The following is a 26,367-nucleotide window of genomic DNA, read 5'->3' on the forward strand; positions in this document are numbered from 1 at the left end:
CCCCTTACCCACCTTCAGAGGTTTTACTTTGATAATATGTACTCACACTGGGTTAAAGAACGTTTAGTAATGATAAAGCATTTTAATAATGCGGATTATTTTGTGAGGCACACCTTTTTCTCTCAAAGCTTTCCAGATGGCTATGTGTTTTATTGTATCAAGGTAGCATTGCATCATAAACAGTTTGATGACGCACCCGCCGATCACTGGGACAAGGAAACGAATATAAAAACTGATAACAAAACTCCCAAAGCTATATCATGTATTTATAAAAATCAAACAAAACCAAAACGTTTTGTAATAGTCACATTTTTAATATGTAAATAGTTTCTTCATTTTGATACAAGAACTGTGGAATAAAAGTTCCTGTTTCTCGGAGACGATCAGCATAATAAGCACAACAATACAATTTTACAGAAATTACCAGAGATGATAATTACAATGACCTGAAAATTAATGCTTTTTTGAGCAACTTTCTCGTTCGCTAAAATGTTCTTAGGGGATTATTATTTCAGACAATCTTTGTTTCGGCGATTTGCTATAGGTCAATTTTCTTTCGGCCATTTGTTTTCGGGCAATTTTCCAAATACGAAGTTTTATTTTTTAGATTTTGGTTTGAATGGCGCAATATCAAAGCTTTTTTATAGAAATGATATACGAGTAGATCTTCGAGCAATGAACTAAACGCAAATTGAAACAAGGAACAAGAAACAAAATATGTTTGTGCTATATTATGCTCCATAACTATAACCAACAAAGTAACTATTTGTTTCCTGTCATGCTGCATAGTGTAACTATTCTAAGTCTTCAACAAGTTGTAGTTTCCTTTGTCTAACCTTTGTAAATCTTTGTGTCTATGTTCTATTCTAATAGGCTGATGAGGCAGTGTAGGTGTATATGTATGTGTATGCTGTCTGTGAAATAAGTAAATGTAGTGACATTTGCGTGAAGAATGGTTGTATTATTATCCATTTAAACAGAATATACTTAAACGTTTTCACATTGTTTGAGAATATTTTTGTAAACTTTTTATTTGAAGAAATGGATGAACATAAACATACTCAAAGAAAATTAATTTGCTGTATTTTTTGAAAAAACAAATTTCTTGATGACGTACTGAACTCGGTGTTACGAAAGCATGACATCTTCGGAAACATACATATTTGAGACAAGCATAGAATTTTCTTTACTTGTCAAAGTAAGTGCACAAATGCTAGAGTTACAGAGGCATTCTCAGCTGTGTGTTGTGTCCTAGTTTTAAATTCATCTTAGCCAATATTTTTGTCTCGTGGAAAGTGTGATTTTGGACATACAGAGAGTGTCTTCTCAAAATAGTAAAAGGTAAAAACTGCCACCATAATAATAATACGGTGTTATTATACAGCGTCCGCAAAAAAAGTCTGCATCAAATAGAATTTTTTATTATTAGAGGAAAGTTTTTATTATTGAGGAACGTTGTTAGTCTTTGCTTTATTAGAAAATCACAGTTGTCTGATTTGATTTGCCTGTCAACCCTGATATTTCTTATTAAAATTGTCTAAAATCACACTTGTTTATTAAAATTTTGTTAAGAATATGTGTTGAATTTTGTGATATACAGTCTCTGTATGTTTGGTTAGGTTTGGTTAGGTTAGGCAGGTTGTTTATTCTATGTTTAACACTAATAAATTTTCAATACATAAAAGCGGATTTTTCATCCAAAGATATTTTCGTCAAACGTATTACAGATATTGTACATATTAACATGGCAACACTGTCGTTTTCAGTTCCACACCGTCTTCAATATGCCTTCGCTATCCGAATTAGAGAAAATGAGTGTTTTATGCGTTGGCCGAAGAACAGGTAGAGGCTCCACCGTACAGCACTTGAGACGTAAGAGGAAATCAAATCAACTTTGTCACGAATTTACCCATAAGGTTGCGTATCTTCCCAATTCTTTCAATCAACGATATGATGCTTTAACAGTTTTGTAAAAAACAGATAGTTAATTATGATATATTCACTGAGTGAATATCCTTCAAACAGACAGTACTTAAAAATACTCGTCGTTGAATATAAAGCTCTGTTTTTTTTTCCTAAATAAATAAACGTAGATATAATTAATAATAAAAATAAACTAAGTGTGCCTACTTGGGACTAAGAAGATTGGGTTTGGTTTGTTTTAAGAATATTGGCTTTTGGGACAAAACAGGTAAGAATTGGTCAATAATCTAAAAATTGAAAAAAATATAAATTACCCACAAAATTTTGAAGGTAAATAATATCGAAATTTAAAAAAAAATCGAAATTTAAAAAAATAGTAGTACTTCTCGACATTTTTTTACATGGCAGATAAACCAAGTTACGGTACTTACGGTTATTTTTTTTTGTTTTTAGACAAGCAAAGACTACTTCTAATATTAAAACGTCCAATTTAATACAGACATATTTGCGAACACTTGTATATTAACTCTCTAAATATTTATGTGCATATGTTTTAGAGAGACTCCAAGCTGCCGACTTTTCATTAAAACAATAACTTTTCCTCTTCGATTAAAGAAAAATTGTTAGAAAATGGGCTTAAATAGTGCAGAAAATCCTTACCTTCATCATTAAAAGTAAAGTATTAAAAACAATGAGCATCATGATGAAGTATTCGAAAGGCGTGGACACGACTATCCGCCATATTTTGTATTTGAGGCTGCTCCGTTTGCTGGGCATGTATCGTTCCAGCGGCCTGGCTTGTATACAAAAATCAATACAAGATTTCTGAAAAAATAACATTTATAAGATGTTTCATAAGAATCATATTATGATATTATGTATGACGTGATATGGATTACGTTATACAACAATTATACTCCCATTGTACCGTATAATCGAAAAAAAAACGACGTCCAGTTGGATGATGTCATTGGTTTGGTTTAGATTGGTCCAAACCAAAACAATGACATTTCTCATATAAATTTACATATAAAATGACATCCATCTTCATTTCATAGTCATTGCTGACGCCGTTTTTTTTTCGATCATACTGTACTATGTGACGAGCTACAGTATTATTATTATTACTATACATAAAACAATAAACAACGGTAAATTGAAATGTCCATGAATTTAAATAAGTTTTATAATAATTGTTTTATATGTAGGATATAATAACTTTTTAAAGTTAAATTAAATATTGATACATAAAACATACAGGGTGTCCTAAGGCTGAGCTTGCATTGAGAACTATAATATCTAGATCGGAGATTTTTTTGAACATCATTGTTTCACAATGAGATCTGCCCATTAAAAATAGTTTTAAAATGGCGGCATTTCCGGAAATACCGGGAGTTGACAGCAACTTTCTTATTTTAAATGGGACCCCTTTTTACTGCATATTTAAATTATCTATAAAATTTTGTGAATTTTGATGTCAAACAATCTATATCCAACATTAACAGTTTTTGAGAAAAATATAAGAAATATTTAAAAATTTTACTAACAAAAATTAACAATTAAGTAAGCCTTTTACCCCTTGGAGCTATGAAACAAAGCCTAATAGGACCTATGTCGATATGAAAAATAAATCTTATTTTTACAAGGCCCCACGAGAGATGTCACATATTTTTTAAAACACCCTGTATAGTATAGTGAATGTATGTGCATCATGGTAAGAATATAAGTAAAATCTATGCAGTATTTTAAGTCGAAATGTTTATACCTGATTTTTGTCTATTTCACCACTTTGAAGTTCTGCTTCACCCTGTTCTTGAAAGGTGATGATGATCAAGGCCACGAAGATGTTTACGAAGAAGAATGGAAACACTACGAAGTACACTATATAGAAAATGGACATTTCTATTCTAAAGTTTTGAATGGGTCCTTGGTCACTGTAGGTGGCAGCCATGGAATTTTGCAATACTCTGAAAAACATATCATGGATATTGATAGATGATATAGAGAGGTTTATCTTCCAAAATAACATTTTTACTTTAATGGCAATTATAATTAATTATGGTACGAAAATAAAAATTTTTAAGATTGTTTTAAATCTATCTTTACAAAATAATCACTAAATAAATAAACAAAAATATTATTATATATAAACTATATTCACTTGTATCGTAAGCAGTAGTATTCTACATGCAATATATACAACCTGATCGAAAAAATTGGCGTCAACGATGGCTACGAAATGAATATCGCTGTCATTTTATCTGTAAAATAGGGAATGTCATCGAACGTAATTTCCAAGCCAACTAGACGCCGTTTTTTTTTCATCATACGGTACTATTAATATTTTTGCTACTACTTAGTCCTTTACTAGAATAAAAATTAAGGAGGTATATAAAAAATCTTACGTTGGCCATCCTTCTCCTGTCTGTACAGCGAACAAGGTTAGCATAGCCATAGCAACGTCATCGTAATGGAACCTTTGGCGTAGCCACATCCTATATTCTACCCTTGGAACATCACTGTCATCATCATATACAAAATACTGGCCCCTAAAATTGAAAGAATAAAGTAAATAATTAGAGAATAGAGTTGAAGAACTATTAATCTAATAATATTCTGTAAATATAAAAGCAATAAATAACAGAAACTTGTTTTAAGCTGTTATATATAAGTATCACTAACAATTCATTAGTTATTTAGAAATAACAGTTTAGTCAACCACCAAAACAATGTCTACTATATACTCGGTAGTTATACCCGTACTGTATCCTCGGTGTCTAGATATACTCAGTAGATCTTGAAACATTATTATCTATACTCGATACCAATTAAACTTTTAGTTACGTAATCGAGGGCGCGATATTAAATTCATTGTTGCCAACCATGGACATTCGGCGCCGGGCTGACTAAGTGGAATTTAAATTTCCCGCTGGGGATTCAGGTGGTAGCTCTGCTGTAAAAATGTCAAGTTGCCACATTTTTTATTTATTTCCTGACATTGTCATTCGTTTTGCCACTTTAATTTTGTAATACGAGTTTTTGGTTTAAATAAATTGTATTATATACTTTAAGATTAAACATTTTTACTAGCAAATCTTGCAGTCGACAAAGCTTAATAGCCGTAAAAAAACTATCGCAAGTTTATGAGAATATTTTGAACTGAAAGGCAGTAGTAATGGCCTTTTATGTCCTTTAAGTGCTGTTATGGAGGTGATTTTTGTTAATTTAAATAATAACTATTTATAATTAATTTATTTTTGTTTCCTAAAATATTTTGATCAAAAGAAAAATATATAAAAGTGGGCAATGCTGTACCGATCAAGCTTAATCTAATAAAGTTTATTTGATATGAACTATAGCAATATATCTCTGAATTAAATTAATTATGTATGTTACAGTGAAAGTCGGAAACTCAGTGATTGTTAACATTCCCTAGGAAATGCTAGCAATTACGCATTGGACCAGTCGATGTGGTATTTTAAAGAGATTTGTCGACTTTTCCTAGTTTTTTTAGTATTTACCAGAGAGAAACTAATAACTAAAGTGAGAGGGCTTGTGGAATAGGGCATTTCGTAGACAAGTTTATTTTGTCACCGCGCATCCCAGACGCGCATAGCGTTTAGGCGGTCAAAAAAGGAAGTTTTCAACTTTGCAAGTTAAACATTTGACAGGATTAATTAGATTGTCAGTAGCTTTTTTAGAGAATTCACAAGACAGTCGAACACTGCCTTCAGTTTGGGCACTCGCTTGATGGTCTTGAGCGGTCGAAGTACGCGAAGAACTCGCAGCGACTTGATTGTTGACAAGTTGGCCCCTGCGGCACCTCCACCGCCCCTAAATAGAAATAAGAAAAACACATTATTATCTTTATAAATGAAATTTATAATACATACTTTTTTAATAGGATTTATACATAAATATACCATACAATCCAAAATGGAGATCGCTAATTTTTATATGTAAAATTAAATAGGAACTTACACATGTCCAAAATTATTGCATATATGAATCTTTGAAAGAATCCAAAGACGTTCCAGGAAATATTAATTTGTAAAATTAATCACGAGGGGTGAACACTTAGGGGATTTATGGTGTACACATGAGAGGATTTCCAGGGGATGTACCGAGGATGTAGTGGATGTACCGAGGATGTAGTGGATGTACCGAGGATGTACTAGAGGATGTAGGGGATGTACCGAGGATGTAGGGGATGTACCGAGGATGTACTAGAGGATGTAGGGGATGTACCGAGGATTTACCGGGGATGTACTAGGGGATGTACGAGGATGTAGGGGATGTACCGAGGATGTAGGGGATGTACCGAGGATGTACTGGAGGATGTAGGGGATGTACTAAGGATAGAGGATGTAGGTGTACACTTTTTGCCCTATGTGTTTACCCCTCGATTAATCATGACTTAGTTTATACCACATAAAAAACTATATCTGTATTATACATTTCTCAAATTAAAAAATTCATTCAAAGTTTATATTCATGTAACGGTTTTTTACTCATAAAAGAAATTTTCTTATTCGACAAAAATGTTCAAAGTTTAAAGAGGTCCCGTCATCAGAAACAAAATGAAAAAATATTTAGTTTTCTGTTTTCAGCAGAGGCGTCTAATAAAAACCGTTCACGTTCTAGTACGAGAGCTACCAACGTCGGGAAAACAAGAATTTTAAGAAAGCTGGCGCTTTGATATATCTTTTACTATGCTCTCTCGACAAGCGTGCGAGCCGTCTGGTTGCCGATGACGGATAGACGTTGCGTTCACTACTGCGCATTGAAAGAAGATCCTATAATTTTTATTTAGTCCTTTAAATTTTAGTATTGAATATAAATCAAGCAAGTCTCCTTAGCCCGGCGCGAAAAGGTTCCGCATATGAAGCGAGTTCGAAACCAGCTCAAGGAAAACTTTTTTTATTTTATTTTTGAGAATATTCTGATACGCACGCTGCCGCTGTTCCAGAGAGCATAGCAAAATATATACCCTGCTGGCAAGCAAAACCTTGGGTTGACGTTTACATGTATATTAGTGAATCGCTATGACAATTTAGCAAGTCGGAAAAAGAAAAATTACGAAATATTTATTACATAACCACTTATCTATTACCAATTTTATTATATAACCACGGACATAGAAAATTGGCACCCAAGACCAGAAATGCCAGCCCTAGTATTAAAGAGCCAGCTTTTTTAAAATTCTCTCTCGAAAACGCTGCTAGCTCTGAGACTATTCAGTTACAATGCTAATTTATCAAATCAAACTTCAGATTAACAATTACTGCCTGACCACAATAATTACTTAATAAAGTAAATAAATACAAAAATTGAAAAATGCTAAAAATAAAACGCCGAAAAAAATTCTGTGTGCGATATGTGCAAAAGTGTAGATTGAAATATTGAAAAAGTAAGTAAAATATTTTTTACGTGTAATAAATAGTTTTTTACTTCTAGGTAATAGTTTTTTAAAAGTAAAAAATTGTTTTTTGGGTTGAACAAATCGCTTTTTATGTGTAAGAAATAGTTTTTTGCGGGTAAACTCTTGCAACATAATGGCATTTAGAATGTAGAATGTTTAAGAGAGGAGTTAATCACCGCGACCATACAGATCTATTGTGTATTCCCCTTTCTTGAGTTATAACGAGTTATAACTGATCATACAGTCTCAGAGCTTTAACAAAAGCCAGTATCTAAGACGGCTCTTCATCCTCGACATCAGCCGTACCAAAGTTCATGGCACGAACGGTCGTCGTCTCGACGCACTTAGTGATAAGGTGTACTGGTGTTTCGCCATTTTCCCCACAGAATCTGCATTCGCGGTTGTTCCTTAGCTTCAGCCTACTGAGGTGTTCGTTGAGAAGACAGTGTCCTGTTAGAAACCCCGTAATAATCAGAAGATTTTTACTTAAATCAAGAAATATCTTTGATTTTTCTCGGTCGTAACTTCTGAGGAACTTAAGTGTCTTATACCGTTGGAGGATTCCCATTCCAGGTTACGGATGGAGTCTTCCAGGTTCCTCAGTTCCGTCTTTAGTTGGTTTCCGCTTGGAAAACAGAACGGTTCTAGTCCAGTAGTTAGTGGAGTGTTCACTCCTTTTCTAGTTAGATCATTTACTTTTACATTGCCTTCTATTCCTTTCTGAGCGGGCACCCAGAGTAGGACGACTTTATTTTCTTTGCCTAATTTGTTCGGCTTCTCTATACTCTGCTTTTTTTCTCAGGTAAGATTTCGACAGACGATGGCAGAAAAAAAAACAGTTGACATCTATACCAATCCATTGATTTCACTAAAAAGTTTATAATATTTTTTAAGTTAACTATCGATGGGTTTATATATAAATCCGTCATACGTCGTCTCTTTATTAGTTCATTTTAAAAATGACAGATCATATTTCAATATTATTGGTTTAACGGAACAATGAACGACAAACGGCCGGACGCGCGCCGGCACCGCGCCGATGGGTATGAACTCGACTTTCTCGAGATTTTTGAGTTGTCAATTTGTGATTGTCAAATCCTTGCCAAATTATAGGTTATAATCTCGGTTATAATTTTGTATCAAATTATGTCGAATAGAAATTATAAATATTTTGCATTTTGGACTGTGTTATTTTATTACTTGTATTGCGTGTTTTTGAAAATTAAGTGGAGGAAAACTCGAGGGAAAATTAAGTGTTGACCCAGACCATAGTTTACAGTTAATATTCGGTGCCCAGAGACCGCCAGAGACAGTTTGTCAGGGATTATGGCCAGAAAGTTGTATTAGCCACAAATAAAGTTTGTATATCATCTCGTATATGGTACCGAAAACTGGAATATCTGTAAATTTTAGTACTGCAGAGAGAACTTGAAAGTAAGAAATTCTTTTTATTTTTTTTTTGGTATATGGTGTTTTGTTTAAAATACACCCTTGCTTGTTTTCTAATAAACACATACAGTATTTTTTTTAATAAAATAATTTGATTATATTTTTTTTAGTTTTATACAGTTTTTTTCACAATATTTTATTTTGAAGTAATCACTTGTCACTCAAATTTTAAATATATATATTAATTTTCTACCATGCCTTCCAATTGTACCAATTTATTTCTTTGTAACATAAAATAAATTACTTTGAAATTAAAATGACAGACACATCTATCTCTGTCAAGGATTTTGTCGTTGGACAGAATATAGGCATTCTTTGACCAACTTCGAATTTTATAACTCTAAAATTATATCTATTTACTGCGTACTGTTCTAAAATTGTCCATGTACAGGGTGGCGCCTCTCATACGCCGCGGAAGCTCCAAGGAGAACGGTCGTTTATATTGAAATGAAATTTTGGCAGCATATATAGGTTAACTGAAAGCATTTTTTAAAAATATATAGAATTATACAGGGTGTCCCCAAAAAAAGTTACACATCAAAGTTGTGTTTTTTCTAATGGAACACCCTATATATTAATTTATTTTCGGATTTTAGGAAAAAAATTAAGATGAGTTTTATTAAAGAAGCATATACCTAAAATGTAAAGATTTTGACATATTTCACATTTTGTGAAAATAAAGAGTAAATTTTAAATTTCGATAACAGCTATCTGAATTTTAGTTGACCTTGTATAGCCTGATATTGAACTAAAGAAAACAATTGTATATTAAAGCAAATTGAAATTTGACCCGAAAAGTTATACAGGGTGAGACAAAATTATTATGGAACATTAGTCACTTTTAAAACCAAGTTACTCCTTTATTTTAAATGGAACACCCAGTTCCGGTGTTCAATGGGGAATTTATATATCTTCAAAATATTATTAAGGTTGCCTACCCCTCAGACAAAGATTTTCCCAGATATTTTAATTTTTATGGTTTTGCGTCAGTAAATCTTCATTATTTGAAAAATCTAGGTGGCTGTGTGATATACCTTTTTTTAATTTAACAAAAATTAAAGATTGTAGAGTAAAATACTCAAGGGTAATAAAAAGATACACGTTTAAAACATATTTTAATTATTATAGAATTAAAACTAGATATAAACCTATAATTATGCGACAAGAATTAGCTAGATGAAATCAAATGCTCAAAATGCTTCCTTTCCTGTTAACTGCATAAAATGGTTGTTTTTCATAAGGATCTTTTCATTTTAAAAGGCATATGTGGAGTTCTACCTCGAAAGGCAGCTACAATAATTTCTTTCATGTTGCCGACAGTAGTTGGTCCAGTTTAGTAAACACTATCTTTAACATATCCCAATAAAGAAACCCAGACTAGATAAAATCAGGAGCGTTTAAGTATTCTATTAATTCGTGAATGCACACTGCATTCACCAACTAATAGAATCATATCAATTCTCTGATGTAGGATAAGTTTGCATTTTCGGCAAATTTCTAAGATTTTTTTTTGTTTTAACTGACACAAAATGATAACTAGTTGTTAAAGGTGGACTAATTAGACAGCTATGTTGAAGTAACGTCAGACATATCACAGCCACCTAGGTTTTATCAAATAATGAAGATCTACTCAGATCAAAATCACGTAAATGAAAATTTCTATGGAAATTTTTGAAGAGACATGAATTCTCTATTGAATATCGAAATAATATACTGGGTGTTTCATTTAAAATAAGAGAGTAACATGCTTTTAAAGATAACCAATGTTCAATATTAATTTTGTCTCACCCTGTATAACTTTTTGGATCAAGTTTTAATTTTATTTAAAGTCCAATAGTTAATTTAACTACATATTAAGCTATACCAGGTAAATTCCAATTTAGCTAGCTTTTATTGTAATTTAAAAATTGTTCTTTATTTCTAGAAAATGTTAAATATAACTTTACATTTTAGTCATATACTTCTCTTATAAAACTCAACTTTATTTTTCTCCCAGAGTCCGAAAATCAATTAATATCGTGTCAATTAATAACGTGTTCTATTACAAAAAACACAACTTTGATATGTAACTTTTTTTGGGGACACTCTATAGAACTCTCTATATTTTTAATCTCTCTCTATTGAATATCGGAATAATATACTGGGTGTTCCATTTAAAATATGAGAGTAACATGCTTTTAAAGATAACCAATGTTCAATATTAATTTTGTCTCACCCTGTATAACTTTTTGGATCAAGTTTTAATTTTATTTAAAGTCCAATAGTTAATTTAACTACATATTAAGCTATACCAGGTAAATTCCAATTTAGCTAGCTTTTATTGTAATTTAAAAATTGTTCTTTATTTCTAGAAAATGTTAAATATGTCAAAAACCTTACATTTTAGTCATATCTTCAGTCTATTCTTCTCTTATAAAACTCACCTTTATTTTTCTCCCAGAGAAAAAATTTAATAACGTGTTCTATTACAAAAAACACAACTTTGATATGTAACTTTTTTTGGGGACACTCTATAGAACTCTCTATATTTTTAAAAAGTGCTCCGAATTAACCTAGATATGCTCACAAAATTTCATTTCAATACAAACTGTCGTTCTCCTTGGAGCCTCTGCGGCGTATGAGAGGCGCCACCCTGTATATTCTTTTTGTAATTTTAAAGACTTAATTTTTTTTTTTGAATTGTATTATTTGTATTGTGTATTTTTTGTTGTTTGCATTTTTTTTTGGGATTTTGTTGTTCGTGAGTGCTTTGTCGATGAAGCTGTTTTGGCTTTTTGTACAATAAACCGTTGTTTGTTTTTTTTGTTGTTTATTTTTTAATTGATGGTTACTGAGTAGTTGACCGCGTTTAGTGCTGCTTGACTATCGGATAAGATGGCTATTTCCTGTTTTCGATAGTTCCTGGGCCCCCTTTTCGCTTTCCGCTTTGAAAGCGTAACGTTTTTATGTTGGAGTTCCAGAATACGAACTCAGAACACCTCATCATTGAGTGCGCCAAGACGATAACCATTTGTGCCATAAACTTTAGTACGACTGATAGAACTAACTTCTGTAGAACCATCTCAAATACTGGCTTTTGTCAAAGCCCTGAGACTGTATAATGAATTATAACTCAAGAAAGGGGTACACAATATATCTATAAGGTCGCTGTGATTAACGGTTTTTCCTTCCATACAATCACAGTTATAATTACTTATATCACGATATAAGGAATTATTTTTTATTTATAATTCTATACTCACATAAAGTCGAACCCCATGGACACCAGCGCGCAAACTACAACCACGGCATCCATGATATTCCAGAACTCCCGCAAGTACGACCCCGGGTGAAGAATCACTCCCAGATCGATCACTTTGAGGAACATTTCGACCGCAAACACGCCGGTAAAGGCGTAATCGAACTTATCCAAAATGTTGTTCCTGAACGAGTGCTCGTTGACCGGATCTTCGGCAGCTAGAGCAGCGGAACTCATGCAGATCACCACCATGATGAAGAAATCGAAGTAACGCAGGTTCACAACCCAGTGAGCACCACGACGAATTCTAAAATAAAAAGAAATTTGATTTTATTAACCTTTAACCGCTAGTTGCGGAAATGAAACATAAACGCTAACGTGCGATCGAACATACCGCTATTTTATGTTTTATATACAGGGTGGTCAGAACTGTATTCCGGAAACTCCGGCAGCATATTTTGCAGATAAAAATAAGTAAAAAAGTTTGTATAAATGTATGCCTAATACATGATAAATTTGATTTTGATGTCAATATGATTCCTACTCGTAGAGGACCACCACCTACATATTTTTAACTGGTTTGAAGAGCAATAACTTTTAGCCGCTTTAAACTAATTTTACTACTTACTTTAGATACTTTAAATTACTGAGTAAAAAAATATACATTTACGACATTTTTTACGTAAAAAAGGTCTCTTGGAAAAAAATCGCTACGAGTAATGTTTTTCGAGATATTTAGAATCCAAATTATCAATACCTGTCATCATTGACATAAATTAAGCATGTTGACTAAATACTTATTAAACTGAAATGATAAATTTAAAATGTTTTTGTGCCAAAAGTTCAACAGAAACTGTTTTATCATCATTTCTTCGCCAAAAAATTATGATTAATTTAAAAAATAAATATTTCTCGAATTTATTAGTTAATAATATATTAGTCCGTTTTCAGTCAAATAACTGTCTACTCTCTCTCTCAACGTGTTTATATTTTTTGTCAATAATGGCATATATTGACTGTTTCCATTCTAAATATCTTGATAACGGTTACTCGTAGAGATTTTTACCAAGAGACATTTTTTACGTAAAAAGTAAAATCTGACCGAACCTGGATTTTTAGTCTCAGCCAAGACTGACACCGAGAGAAAAAAAAATCTCGGCCGAGAACGAGACCGAAACCGAGACACGATGCAATATATTTGTTTAATAGTTTATTATATGAAAAACATCTGATAATAATGTAATAAAAATGTTATTTTCGTGCAGAAACGGTTTTATTAGGATTTAGTACCATAAAATTACTAATACTAACATTGCATCCTTTCAAATTATGCAGTGGTTCATTATATTGGTTAGTTGGTGGTGCAGACTAGAAATGCATATGTTACTGGTTTCAGAACTCTGTATGGAGGTGAATAATTACACTCAAACATTTTACTTATTAGTAGGATATACGAGTAATTCATATAAAAGCACAAATCTGTTAAATTTAGAAAACTTACATTAATAAGAAACTAACATCTAAAATTTCGTTCATTGTTTACGCATAGAAATACAAAGGCGTCTCTTTAGCCGTCCGGAAAACCCCCTTCGTGATTCGGTCAGATCATATACGGATCAGATATGATCCATTCTTTTTTGTTCTACTTTGGACGAGTATTTCATTCATCCACACATCGATAGATGGAACGAGAGGCTCAAAAATAAGCTAACTTGACCATCGTAAGCAGTCCCGGCCATGGCCGATAATCTCGGCCTTTTTTATGCCGAGAACGAGACGGAGATCTCGGCCTGATTTTTAGCCGAAAATGACTGTAAGGGAGACCGAGGCCGATACCGAGACCGAGAGACCGAGACCGAGACCGAGACCGAGACCGAGACCGAGACCGAGAGACCGAGACCGAGACCGAGACCGAGACCGAGACCGAGACCGAGACCGAGACCGAGACCGAGACCGAGACCTCAGTAGGACCTTAGTAAAAATCACGGTAATGATTGTTTCACGCAGTACTTTTATACACGTACGGCCAAAAATTCAAAACACATGTAGGTGGCGCCCCCTACAAATAGGAATCATATTGACATCAAAATAAAATTTGTCATGTCAAAAAACTCCCAGACACCAATTTTCATTCATATATGGTGACGTTACTTCGGAAATTATTTGGAAAACATCGAAATAAAAATGAAACTTCTACACCTTGTATCTCTGAAACTAAGCATTTTAAAACATATTTATACGAAGTTTTTTTACTTATTTTTATCTGCAGAATATGCTGCTAAAGTTTTCGGAATACAGTTCGGACCACCCTGTATAAAGAGATATTTGAGCTGTTGTACAGTCCTTCGATTCAGTCCAAATCTCAACGTGTAGTGGCGGCTTCGATAAAAATATCATCCAAGAGATGAGATCTGCAATCTTTCAACATGCTGAATATTTTTAACTGCACAGACCACAGATCTGGCGGTAGCTCTACTAGACTATCGACTGACGAAATTATCTATTATAAAATCTGAACGTATAGTGTGAAAAGCGCGCTATCATAATCCATTAATAAAAATACTTACGGATTTGTAGACGAAAGAATAAACATGCTAGAGTATGGCAGCATAGGTTTGGGTCCCACTATTTCTTCCTCTTCTTCTGGAGGTTTCTCTTCTTTCTTTTTTCTTCTGCTGGTAGGCGGACTTGGCGAACTAACTTCCACTCTGGGATTGCTCCCGTGTTCCATTTGGAGCGCTTCCATTTCTTTTTCTAACTCTAGTGCTTGCTTCTCCTATAATAATTCGTTTTGTGAATTTTATAATAGAAAAATAACATTTAAAATATGTATATTGTAGGAATAGAACTGTGATGTGTATGCTTTAAATTTGAAGAATTAAGTTATTTTTAACTCTTTATAGGTTGCTAGTCGCTAAATCGACCACTTTAATTTAACCAACTAATCAGTCATGTGAAAGTGTATTATCGCCCAGTTTGTTTGCTATGCTTATTTCTATGCGCGTCTTGGCTATTTAATCAACCATATCTATACGCTGGCTGAATTGGCGCAAAAAGTTAACGTAAGCGGTTGAATATTCGACCAGTGAGCATTGGCGACGCTGTGTATCATATAAGTAATAATTGTCGTTTAAGCATTTTCTATGCAAATTTTGTGCGATAAAAATTTAAAAATATAGTAACAAATGTATCTGTGACGTTTATTTCTTTTTATTTAGTGCACCAAATATATGGCTCGGATGATATTTTCTAAAATCGTTAACATGTCCTGTATATTTTCAATCATTTCTCATAGGATGCGAGTTTCTCGAAAAACAAAATTTGATTTACTTGATATGGGCATATTTTTGAGTAGAGAGATAACAGAGATAATCAAAATGAACTTACTTTTTTTTCTTACATTGGATGATACATACAGTTTATATATTAAGCAGTCGGGGTTGCAGTCGATTTGATTTTTTTGGTTGCAGTCGGTTTGGTTGTTCTAACCTAACCCGACTGCAACCCCACTAGTTCCTAGATTTTCTTTGTTTATATATTATATACATTAGATATTTACATATTATCTAGTTCCTAGGCTCTAGTTGAAAAATCAAAACCCCCCACTCCCTTATTTGTTAATTTTTTGAGCAATGATATTAAGAAGATATGCTCCCTTTTTGCTAGTTTATACATTTTTTTAATCAATTTGATCAAATTAGAAAATAATTATTAGTACTGCCCTATAAAGGGTTAAGCTTTATTCTTGGTTTTATATTATAGGTTTAAAAAAGGTAAAGTTATTTTAATTGCGCTTATTTATAACAAGACAGACGTTCATTTTCACAACTTGTTATTATATTGATTTCTGAGTCAAATTCACATTTATTTAGAGTAATTTATTAATTAAAACAATTAAGTATGTAATTAGCTAATTACATACTTAATTGTAATTCGGCCATTATTTAAAGCTTCGGCAAGAAAGAACGCCAAGTTAATTAAAAGAGTTTATACAATTTTTTAATCAATTTGATCAAATTAGAAAATAATTATTAGTACTGCCCTATAAAGAGTTAAGCTTTATTTTTGGTTTTATATTATTGGTTTAAAAAAGGTAAAGTTATTTTTATATGTATGTACAGAGTGTTTTGAACTTAGTGTCTTCGGGTAATACCAGAAACAAAGAAAATTTAATTGCAATTTTAATAAATGGGATACAAAGGGACTGGTTAAGGTAAAAATATGGCAAGTAAAATATGACCTGCCTCCCAACTGATTTATAAAAAACTGACATAATTTTTGCCTAAGCCGATAATCTCTTAGAAAAGTTTTTGAATGCCTGTATATTAATATGGTTTTAATTGCTCAAAACAGATCCTGTGTACAGACCGTGAGGAAATATTTCCCATTTTGCTAGAAATTATTCTAGTTCACGTAGTTCGGTCACATTCTACTGCATTAAGAACTGCTTCTTCAACTCTAAGAGTTTGTCGGTATCTTTGACGTCTAGAATTATATTTTAAATGATTTAAATTTTCGGTTTCCCTTAAACGTCTGCAGATATACTCATAACTTTTTTTTTAAATTGTCTTTTCCACATAACTAATGTTCACGTAGTTCGGTCACATTCTACTGCATTAAGAACTGCATCTTCAACTCTAAGAGTTTGTCGGTATCTTTGACGTCTAGAATTATATTTTAAATGATTTAAATTTTCGGTTTCCCTTAAACATCTGCAGATACGCCCATAACTTTTTTTTTAAATTGTCTTTTCCACATAACTAATATCATATCGGTTCATTCAGCAAAGGTACGATTAAAAAAAACGACAAAATAAAAAACAAACTTTTTAAAACTGAGAACCAACAGAACATTAAAAACTTTCCTATTAGACTTAGATTAAGGCAGATTAATAAAATTGACTTTATATCATCAAGGAAATCGAAATCTACAAAATATCAAGAGATTTTTGTAGATTTTAATCGATATTAAACGGCCTATACAAAAGTGGCGCACATATTTTTTTTACAGAGTATTCCTGTTATAACATATATAAGCTACAAAATATAGCATAATCAGACCTATGCTGATATAAAAAATAAATCTTATTTTTACGTGATTTTCTCACTAGAGATGATACATGTTTTCTCTAACACATTGTGCAAGTATTGTAAACATTACCTTGTTTTCTTCTGCTTGTTCTTCTTCGGCGGCAGTGAGTTCTTGGGCATTGGCCAAATTGTCAACGGCGATGGCCAAGAAGACGTTCAGAAGCGTATAGTTACCGAACAACATAAGAATGATAAAGTATAAAGAATAAACCATGCCTCCACTGTTTGGCCCGCCTAGAGCGTTGATGCCGTTGTACATCACTTCGTTCCAGTCTTCTCCAGTCAGTATCTATAGAAAATTTTAAATTCATGTTATTAATAGTTGTGTGTAACGGTTAGCAACCCAATGGAGCAATAAGTACCTATTTTGAGTTCATAAAGTTTAGTTCCAAATATTTTATATTCACCAACAGTTCAACGAATCTTTTTAGAGTCTACAATATTAACTATAGCTGAGTCTCTGTTAGCCAAGTGTCGGTTATCCAAGTTCCGCTTTATTGTCATTGTAATTCGTTTTGACGCTTTCGTTTTGTATTACGAGTTTTGTGTTTAAATAAATAGTGTTGTGATACTTTAAGCTTGAAAATGTTAAAGTCGAACATTGTTCTTTTTAGAAACTTCTTTTAGTGCGAAGTGTTCAAGATAGCTTAATAGCCGTAAAAATCTCATTGCAACTTTATTAGAATATTTTGAACGAGAAAGTGGTAGTAATGGCCCTTTATGCCCTTAAATGCCGTTAAGAAGGTGAGTTTTGGTGATGTAAATAATAACTGTTTATATATTTATAATTAATCAATTTTTGTTTTCTAAAATATTTTGATTAAAATAAAATACATAAAAGTGGACAACGCTCTGCCGGTCAAGCTTAATCACGTCACTAAAAGGTTATTTATTATGAACTGTATAAAGTCTGTATGATGAAAATATATTTTCCATTATTTATGCACAATGCACAATGTTTTGTTTTATTTAAATATTAATAACTCGGGACTGGATGATCAGAATCCAACAAGCGAGGGCTCGTTTAAAAGAGCGTTTCTTGCCCTGTATTATTCCATATAAACAATAATAATAAGCTTTTGATCGTAGACGCGAGGGGGCGTTGTCTTACAATTTAACAAACATTGCGCGTTTTTTTCCAAAAAATTAAATGCAATATATGTGTAATTTTAACTGATCATAAAGAGTAGTAAAAGCTTAAAAAGTCAGCGAAAACCGCATCTTGATATCTTCTTTCAAACCGAAGATATTACCAAATTATAATAAATACCAAAAAATAAGCCTTTAATTACCTTATTTTCACAACACGGTATCAGTAGCCCTCCTGATTTTGCCCATTCTAACAAAAAATAAGATAGAAACAGTTAGTTTATTTTAAAATCGATGAAATACCAGAATAGCATAATACCAGAGGTTGTGTATATCTAATAATTAAGATATTAATAACTGTGGACAAGAAACGATGATTCAATGAAGTCATGGTAGGCTTTGGAAACAAGTTGCTTTTGACGTAAAAGTATAAACGTCAAATTGTTATTAGATCAACATTTTGATACCCTTAGCAGCGTTTTTAATTGCCTTTATTATTTGAAGTAGTTGAAGTTTTTGGCATTTTGAAAAAGCAATCAAAAGATAAAAAACGCTGCTATGACTATCAAAATGTTGATCTAATAACTATTATTATATTATTGACATTTATACTATTACGTCAAAAGCAACTTTTTTTCCAAAGCCTACCATGACTTCACTGAATCATCGTTTCTTGTCCACTGTTATTAATATCTTAATTATTAGATATTAATACCTCTGGTATTATGGTATTCTTGTACTTCGTCGATTTTAAAATAAACTAACTGTTTCTATCTTATTTTTGTTGAATGATCGGTATAATCAAGAGGGCTACTGATACCGTCTTGTAAAAATAAGGTAATTAAAGGCTTATTTTTTGGTATTTATTATAATTTTGCTAATATCTTCGGTTTGAAAGAAGATATCAAGATGCCGTTTTTGCTGACTTTTTAAGCTTTTACTATGCTTTATGATCAGCTAAAATTACATATATATTGCATTTAATTTTTTTGAAAAAACGCGCAATGTTTGTTAAATTGTAAGACAACGCCCCCTAGCGTCTACGTTCAAAAGCTTATTATTATTGTTTATATTGTATAATATAGAGCATGAACGCTCTTTTAAACGAGCCCTCGCTTGTTGAATTCCGATCATCCAGTCCAGAGTTATTAATATTTATAAAAAACAGATCTAACCTTCCCCCACCACTTTATTTTGGTAGATAGGGAAAATGGCTTTAACAAAAAATAATCAAAATTTACTGAAGATTATGAAGCGTGTAGTATGAATAGTACACCTTATCTAGACAAAATTGTGTAAAAACTCCATTTTCTTATTTTTTGTTGCAGTTGCGCCCCTAGCGGTCGTTCTACAAACTTAAAAATAATTTCCAGCAATTTCTCATAGCCTCTTTAATTATAAATATTTTTTTTCCGCAGACCCTACGGCTAATACTTTCCGAGATACAGCCGCGAGCTATTCTTAGTGGGACACCCTGTACAATTAATATTATCCTGCTTTATTGACTTTATTTTTATTGCACTGTACATCGAAATATAAACTATTAAATATGATTTTACATGTTTGCATTATGTATATTTCTATTATTTAGCTATTTCGTATTAAATATATTTATGTATTACATTCGTTATATCTACGATATAAACCTCTTGTCTATGGCTTATGATAGTTATGAACTAACCCTAGCTTGAGCACTGTAACTAACATAAGGAATACTCTCAAAACATAATAATATATTACTCGTGGCCTGTTATTAACAGCCGAAAATGGACAGTGTGGTCACAAAAAGTCACCAATTTCTAGGTAAATATAAAAGGGTACTCGATATGAAATATCTGACCAACAAATTGATAAATAAATTAATAAAATTATTGGCAACAAAACTGACAATTATGAAGAATAATGAAGTATAATTGCTCCACAGGGCTTTTAGCACAAGTTCAATTTTTTTGGAACTGTTAATTTACATATGTTTCTATATTTAAATTAATATATCTCCAGGTGTAACCTCTTAAAATCTTTTTTACTTCCTTTTCGTCATATTCTTCCTCCCTTTAACCAAAAGTGCCTAACAATTTGCTTATATTAAAACCACCTATATGTTTCGTGCTTTTTATATCACATGAAATTTCAAACATAACTTATGTATAATTTTCTATATTTTAAGTTTAGGCATTTTTGAAATATTTCTATCCCCAGGAAATTACTAAATTGTTTATATTCTAATATACAATTAAAATATATTTATATCTAATATCTGGTATATACCAGGAGATCGTACCTGAAATACAGTTAACAGTGCAATGGGAAACGTGTTGAAGTTTGCTGGAGGGGTGCCACCGTCAAAATTAAATTGTCCTTATTACTTAAGCAGATTCGGACCTATGTTGATATAAAAAAAAATATTTTTACGTGGGGAATCTCCCCAGGAGAGATGACACATGTTTCTAGAAACACTCTATGTAGAGTAAACGCCACGAATGTTGGGAGTGATTCATCGCTTAATGAAGTTAGAATCGACACGCGCGCTATCATTTTTACATTAAAAACGTAAATTTTTACCGCAGGCGTAGGTTTTGAAAGGCCCGGTCTAATCATCTGCCTGCGCTCCTCTTACTTATTCTAAAATGTTAGCGTGATTGACAAAAACGATACTATATCGCGTTTCTTTGACTGATTCGTTTTTGTGCGTCAGTTCATTGGTGTGCTTGCAGTGCGACCAATGGGGCATTCCATTTTATATTTATAACCAAATATATGTTTTGACAAGACTTTGACAGTTAAAACAACAAATTAACTTAACTGTTAATTTACATATGTTTCTATATTTAAATTAATATATCTCCAGGTGTAACCTCTTAAAATCTTTTTTACTTCCTTTTCGTCATATTCTTCCTCCCTTTAACCAAAAGTGCCTAACAATTTGCTTATATTAAAACCACCTATATGTTTCGTGCTTTTTATATCACATGAAATTTCAAACATAACTTATGTATAATTTTCTATATTTTAAGTTTAGGCATTTTTGAAATATTTCTATCCCCAGGAAATTACTAAATTGTTTATATTCTAATATACATTAAAATATATTTATATCTAATATCTGGTATATACCAGGAGATCGTACCTGAAATACAGTTAACAGTGCAATGGGAAACGTGTTGAAGTTTGCTGGAGGGGTGCCACCGTCAAAATTAAATTGTCCTCCAAAAGTTGCATCCCCAGAAGGGCGAATATCAGAATGAACAAGAACAGAAGGAACAACAGAGAAATGATAGATCTCATGGAATTGAGTAACGATATAACCAAATTTCGAAGAGATGACCAGTATTTTGTGACCTAAAAAAATAAAAAAAAAGAATGTTCATTTCATAAAATAAAAGAATATATTTAGTGCATCTCAGATTAGTGTGTCTTAGACAATAATATACAATTCTTGTAATTCAAAACAATAAATATAAAGAATGTTATAAAACCCGTTTGATAAAACGTAGGTAAAACAAAAGTCAAAAGCAACAAAAACACATTACATTAATATTTTGGTTCTATCTATTGGTCATATTTTACATTGAAATAATATTGTATTATGGAAAAAAAGACGTCTAATTGGCTTGGAAATGACGATCGATGACATTCAACATATAATTTTACATGTAAAATGACAGCGATTTTCATTGTGTAGTTATCGCCCTTTTGTTTTATCATATTGTAATTCTTCTCAACATAATCTAAACAAAGAATATTTTGATTTTTAGAAAATTAAAATTGTATTATAATTATTATTTGAACTTTATTTAACTTTTCTATATCCAGATGCTTTTTGTAGATACTTACATTTGATAATCATTTAAAAACTCAAATGGGATAAAAATTATTCGTATTCTTAAAATAGTATTTTCGATTTGGTTTTGTCTGCACTCCTGCCAGATTATATTTATTTAAAAATATACCAATTTTGACTGCTTTAATGGAATATCAACAATTAAATAATATGAATTATACAAATATTTTTCTAATTTTTACTTCTCTCCCAAGTAGCATTTTTAGACACAAAATCGAAACAAAATCTCTGCTGAGAAATATTGCGACACAGTTTCGAAACAATGATGGTGTTTTTTTGGTCAAGACAGAAAACTGGAATTAATTCGACACTTTTTTGATATGTATGTTTCGTAACATAAATCGCTTTTTGTTTCGAAACATTTTACCAAAATATGGTTTCGCTACATAAGCTATAAAAATAAAGATTTTAGTTTCACAAATTTTTTGAAACTTTTATGAAACAGATGTGGCTCCCATTAACACAGCACGTTTTAATTATTTTGACCAGAAGTTTTGATTGGCGTTGTTGACAGGTGACTAGTTCTAAATTTCTTCACAGATAACGCTCTTTGCTTTCGCTGCGTTCAATCGAAACATTTTAGAAACATGGGTTTCTCTCTTTTTAAACACAAATATGATATAACGCAGATGATTTGTGTCCGACTCCATGTCAATTTTCTAAAATAATGCATTAAAATTCCGCCATGTTGGCTAGCGATAGCGTTTTTAACTAAACATATATGTTTTTATTGGTTGTTGAGCTTTTAAACTCACAAGAGCGCGTTCTATTTACATTGAATTATATATTTTTATTTTCAGAACCATGATATAGAAATAAAAATAAAAATCAATATTTTAAACAAAAATATTCTGCAGCAACAAATGATGATATTTAGAAGGAGCATTAAAAATATGAAAGTACAGCCGGTTCCATAAAAAATGAATACGACTCTTTACACATTTTTTTAGAATATTTGGGCAGTGTATATTTATGTGTTAAGTATTTTGACATGTTAAGGTTATTCTGACATTGTATAAAACAACTTGGCTTTTGACAAAGTCGCAAATAATTTTTTCGGAACGTCAGTATGACATGAGTAGAGAAATGGGGGACTGGTATCATAGAATATACTGCCCGAAATAATAAAATATGTTTTAAATCGTATTCAATTTTATTGGAACCAGCTGTACATTATTAAATTAAACGATGAATTGCTTTTGCCAGACATTTTTTGTACAGAAAACCTAAAACAAAGATTTTATGACAAATAAATATGGCGGAGGTCGACATATACAACAATATTTACTAAAGTGTGAAGCAAAGATATTGATTGAATGTTATATATATATATATATATATATATATATATATATATATATATATATATATATATATATATATATATATATATATATATAAACTAACTTAACTTACCTTAAATATCCTAAGTAATCTTAAAGCTCTGAGTACTGACAAGCCGAAAGAGCCTCCTTTGACTGCGCTCCAAATTACCTCAAAAATAGACCCAGAAATAACTACGCAATCGAAGCGATTGAAGGCCGATTCGAAGTATATCCTGGGGCCTAGCGCGTACATCTTGATGAACATTTCCGACATGAAGAGTCCCAGGAACACATATTCGGCATAGTCTGCAAAAATAATGTATATTATAAATCATTTTATATCTTTTAAATCATAAACTTTTACTTCTGTTTTGCAATCCCTAACCTACTATTTAATTTTAACACAATATTTTACAAACTACACTCATGTGATTAAAAGTATAATGCTGATTTTCAAAAATATGAGTATAGTGTAGGTATTAGTAATTTTCGATTTTCGATTAAGCGCATTTCAGTCGATTTAAAATTCAAACCAGCAGTCAAATTCCGACCGCAGCGCTTCAACGGCAGAAATCAGAAATTATCAGTATGTTATTTCACTCCGCCGCGCCGTCTCGGTTACTGTTCCTATTGATTGCATTGAAATAATATTTAAATCGTGGCTTTGTCATCATATTTAAGTATTTTAGTTTTTTGCTAGTGCAATTATTGAGACTATATAAAATACTCAGTTTCAAAGTTTGTAGGATGTATCGCTGTTTTGGGTAGTAAAAAATAAGTGAACAAGAATTCGAACTAGGCGTCCTGTTGTGTTGTGACAATTTCAAATGTTAATAATATTGTTAAAAAATGTTAACGCTTAAAGAAGAGCGTAATTAAGGCGTTGTTGGGTGCAACAACATTCAATAACTCAACTCTCCCGGATATTCAAATCTCCCGAAAAAACATTTTATGGCTTCATAGTTTTTCACACCGATTTGATAAAAAGCAAAAATGGGTTCAAGCAGTTCGAGAAATTAAGTAAGTAAACAAAGTGCTCGTTACATAATCAAAAAATGAAATAGACATATACTATGAGAGGATAAAATATAATTTGCAATATTAATGGCATGGTTTTTTTAATCGACTAGTGATTAAATGTTTTATAAACATTTTTTAAAATTATAGGTAATTATGTACCTTTAAAAAAATCGTTATAGCGGAAATAGTCACAATTATGACCCCACTAGCAAAACCGGTGATTAAAACTATGCTCGCTACCGTAGTTGAACTCATATAAAAGGTTTTTTTACCTGGAATAATAAATTATAATACAAGTCAGACCCAATTTTCACAAATTATACTTTATAATTATTATATAATAAATTTTTCGTATACTCGCTATTTAAACCCGTGTATTTATATATACTAGTTGTTTACGACATGGTGGCAGTACCGGTGGAGAATGCACCAAGACTATAGATACGCATTTAGGGAAATTAAAAAGAATTTGTGTATCATAAAATGACATATTATGGTATATAAATTTTACAAATTATGGTATTTGAATATAGTGTCGAACTTAAATATGTCTTGTTATACATATAATAACTAACTTGTCGGCTAGTATGTAAACTAATTAACTCTTTTTAGTCAATTTAGTTTAGAATAATCAAATATTTCTTGTTTAAATGTATTAATCGCAATACTTCATAAAATTAGGTAAAGGAAAACAAAAACATAAAAATATAATAAAAAGAAATACATTAAAATTACAAGGTAGTGAAACTTAATACTTATTGGAGTATATTGAATTAGTTTGAAGTCTAGTTTTGTGTGTTCTGTTGTAAAAACTTCTAATAATTAAAATCATTCATAAAATTTTCAAAGAAATTTCAAAAGACAGCGTAATAATATCTTCTGATATCTAATAACAACACACAACATTTATCATAAACTTTTTTTTATAACTATGTAACCAATGTGTTCTTTTTTTATAAATTGGATTAGGATCGAAAGAAATCAACAGAAGTCCTTTGTTTTAAATTTGTCGACGTTTAGCAAAATTTATTTGCATCTTCAGGACACTACAAAGTTAAAGAGAGCGAAATTACAATCAAATAAAAAGTTTTTTCAAAAGAATTTAACAAACAACTTAAAATACATATCAGTGTAATTCCACACATATACAATTGGTAAAACTACCTTAATGGTAACAATTAATAAAATATATGTATATGTTACTCACTTTTAAATCTGGACTTTCTTAGTCATATCCATTAATACACGGATGGTATAGAGGAGAGTGGTATATATCCCTTTTTCCTTTTAAAACCACATAACACACTTACATAAAAAAAACATATAACACAATTATGTATATAGAAATATCACGAAAATCTTTTCCTTTCACAGACAAGCAGTGCAGATGTACCTACGTTGACCGTATACAGAGAGCAACTAATTCTAGTTGATAAAATACTAATATAATTTTACCTGGAGATAAAGAACAGTTGAAAAAAGAGAAACATATAAAAATATTATTTAGTTTGAAACTTCATTATTTTGAAGTTATATTATTTAATTTTTTGAAAATATTAAATATGCTGTACTCAGGTTTTCTACGTCTGTTCTTTTTATTAACACCAATTTTTGTTTTTGGTTCTATCATCTCTGCAAATAATCTTTTCTTATAATTAGATTGTGTTTGAAAAATAGTGGTATTGTCAAAATCTAAGTTATGGCCTGTCTCTATTTTGTGTTCTACTAATGCGGTAGGATTAGATTTCAAAAGAAAGTTCCTTTGATCATTTTTATGTTCATTCAATCTTTGTTTTAAATATCTACCAGTCTGCCCAACATAGCTTTTTAGGACATTGAGTACAAGGAATGTTATATATTATGCCAGATTTCAGTTCTTTTTTTATTCTTTGATTTTGTTTTGAAAGAACCATCTCTTTATGGTGTTATGACTCCTTGTTGTAATTTTTTTATTTTTCCTGTTTTTTTGT

At 31.5% G+C, this 26,367-nt stretch overlaps 1 protein-coding gene across 1 annotated transcript in view; it reads right to left on the reverse strand.

Moving 5' to 3' along the window:
• Positions 1–799: 799 nt before the first annotated feature.
• Positions 800–26,367, reverse strand: part of LOC115884159 (voltage-dependent calcium channel type A subunit alpha-1-like) — a 29,896-nt gene continuing 4,328 nt past the window's right edge. The window contains exons 3-12 of the mRNA XM_030902662.1: positions 23,469–23,683; positions 17,193–17,411; positions 14,600–14,808; positions 12,037–12,339; positions 5,647–5,757; positions 4,329–4,472; positions 3,689–3,890; positions 2,584–2,748; positions 2,131–2,210; positions 800–914 (exon numbers count right to left, since the gene is read on the reverse strand). Coding sequence (XP_030758522.1) covers positions 800–914; positions 2,131–2,210; positions 2,584–2,748; positions 3,689–3,890; positions 4,329–4,472; positions 5,647–5,757; positions 12,037–12,339; positions 14,600–14,808; positions 17,193–17,411; positions 23,469–23,683 — 1,763 coding nt within the window. The remainder of the gene's footprint in view (positions 915–2,130; positions 2,211–2,583; positions 2,749–3,688; positions 3,891–4,328; positions 4,473–5,646; positions 5,758–12,036; positions 12,340–14,599; positions 14,809–17,192; positions 17,412–23,468; positions 23,684–26,367) is intronic.

Source organism: Sitophilus oryzae, unplaced genomic scaffold (genome assembly GCF_002938485.1).
Source record: "Sitophilus oryzae breed Bouriz unplaced genomic scaffold, Soryzae_2.0 scaffold_2023_pilon_pilon, whole genome shotgun sequence".
NCBI lineage: Eukaryota > Metazoa > Arthropoda > Insecta > Coleoptera > Curculionidae > Sitophilus > Sitophilus oryzae.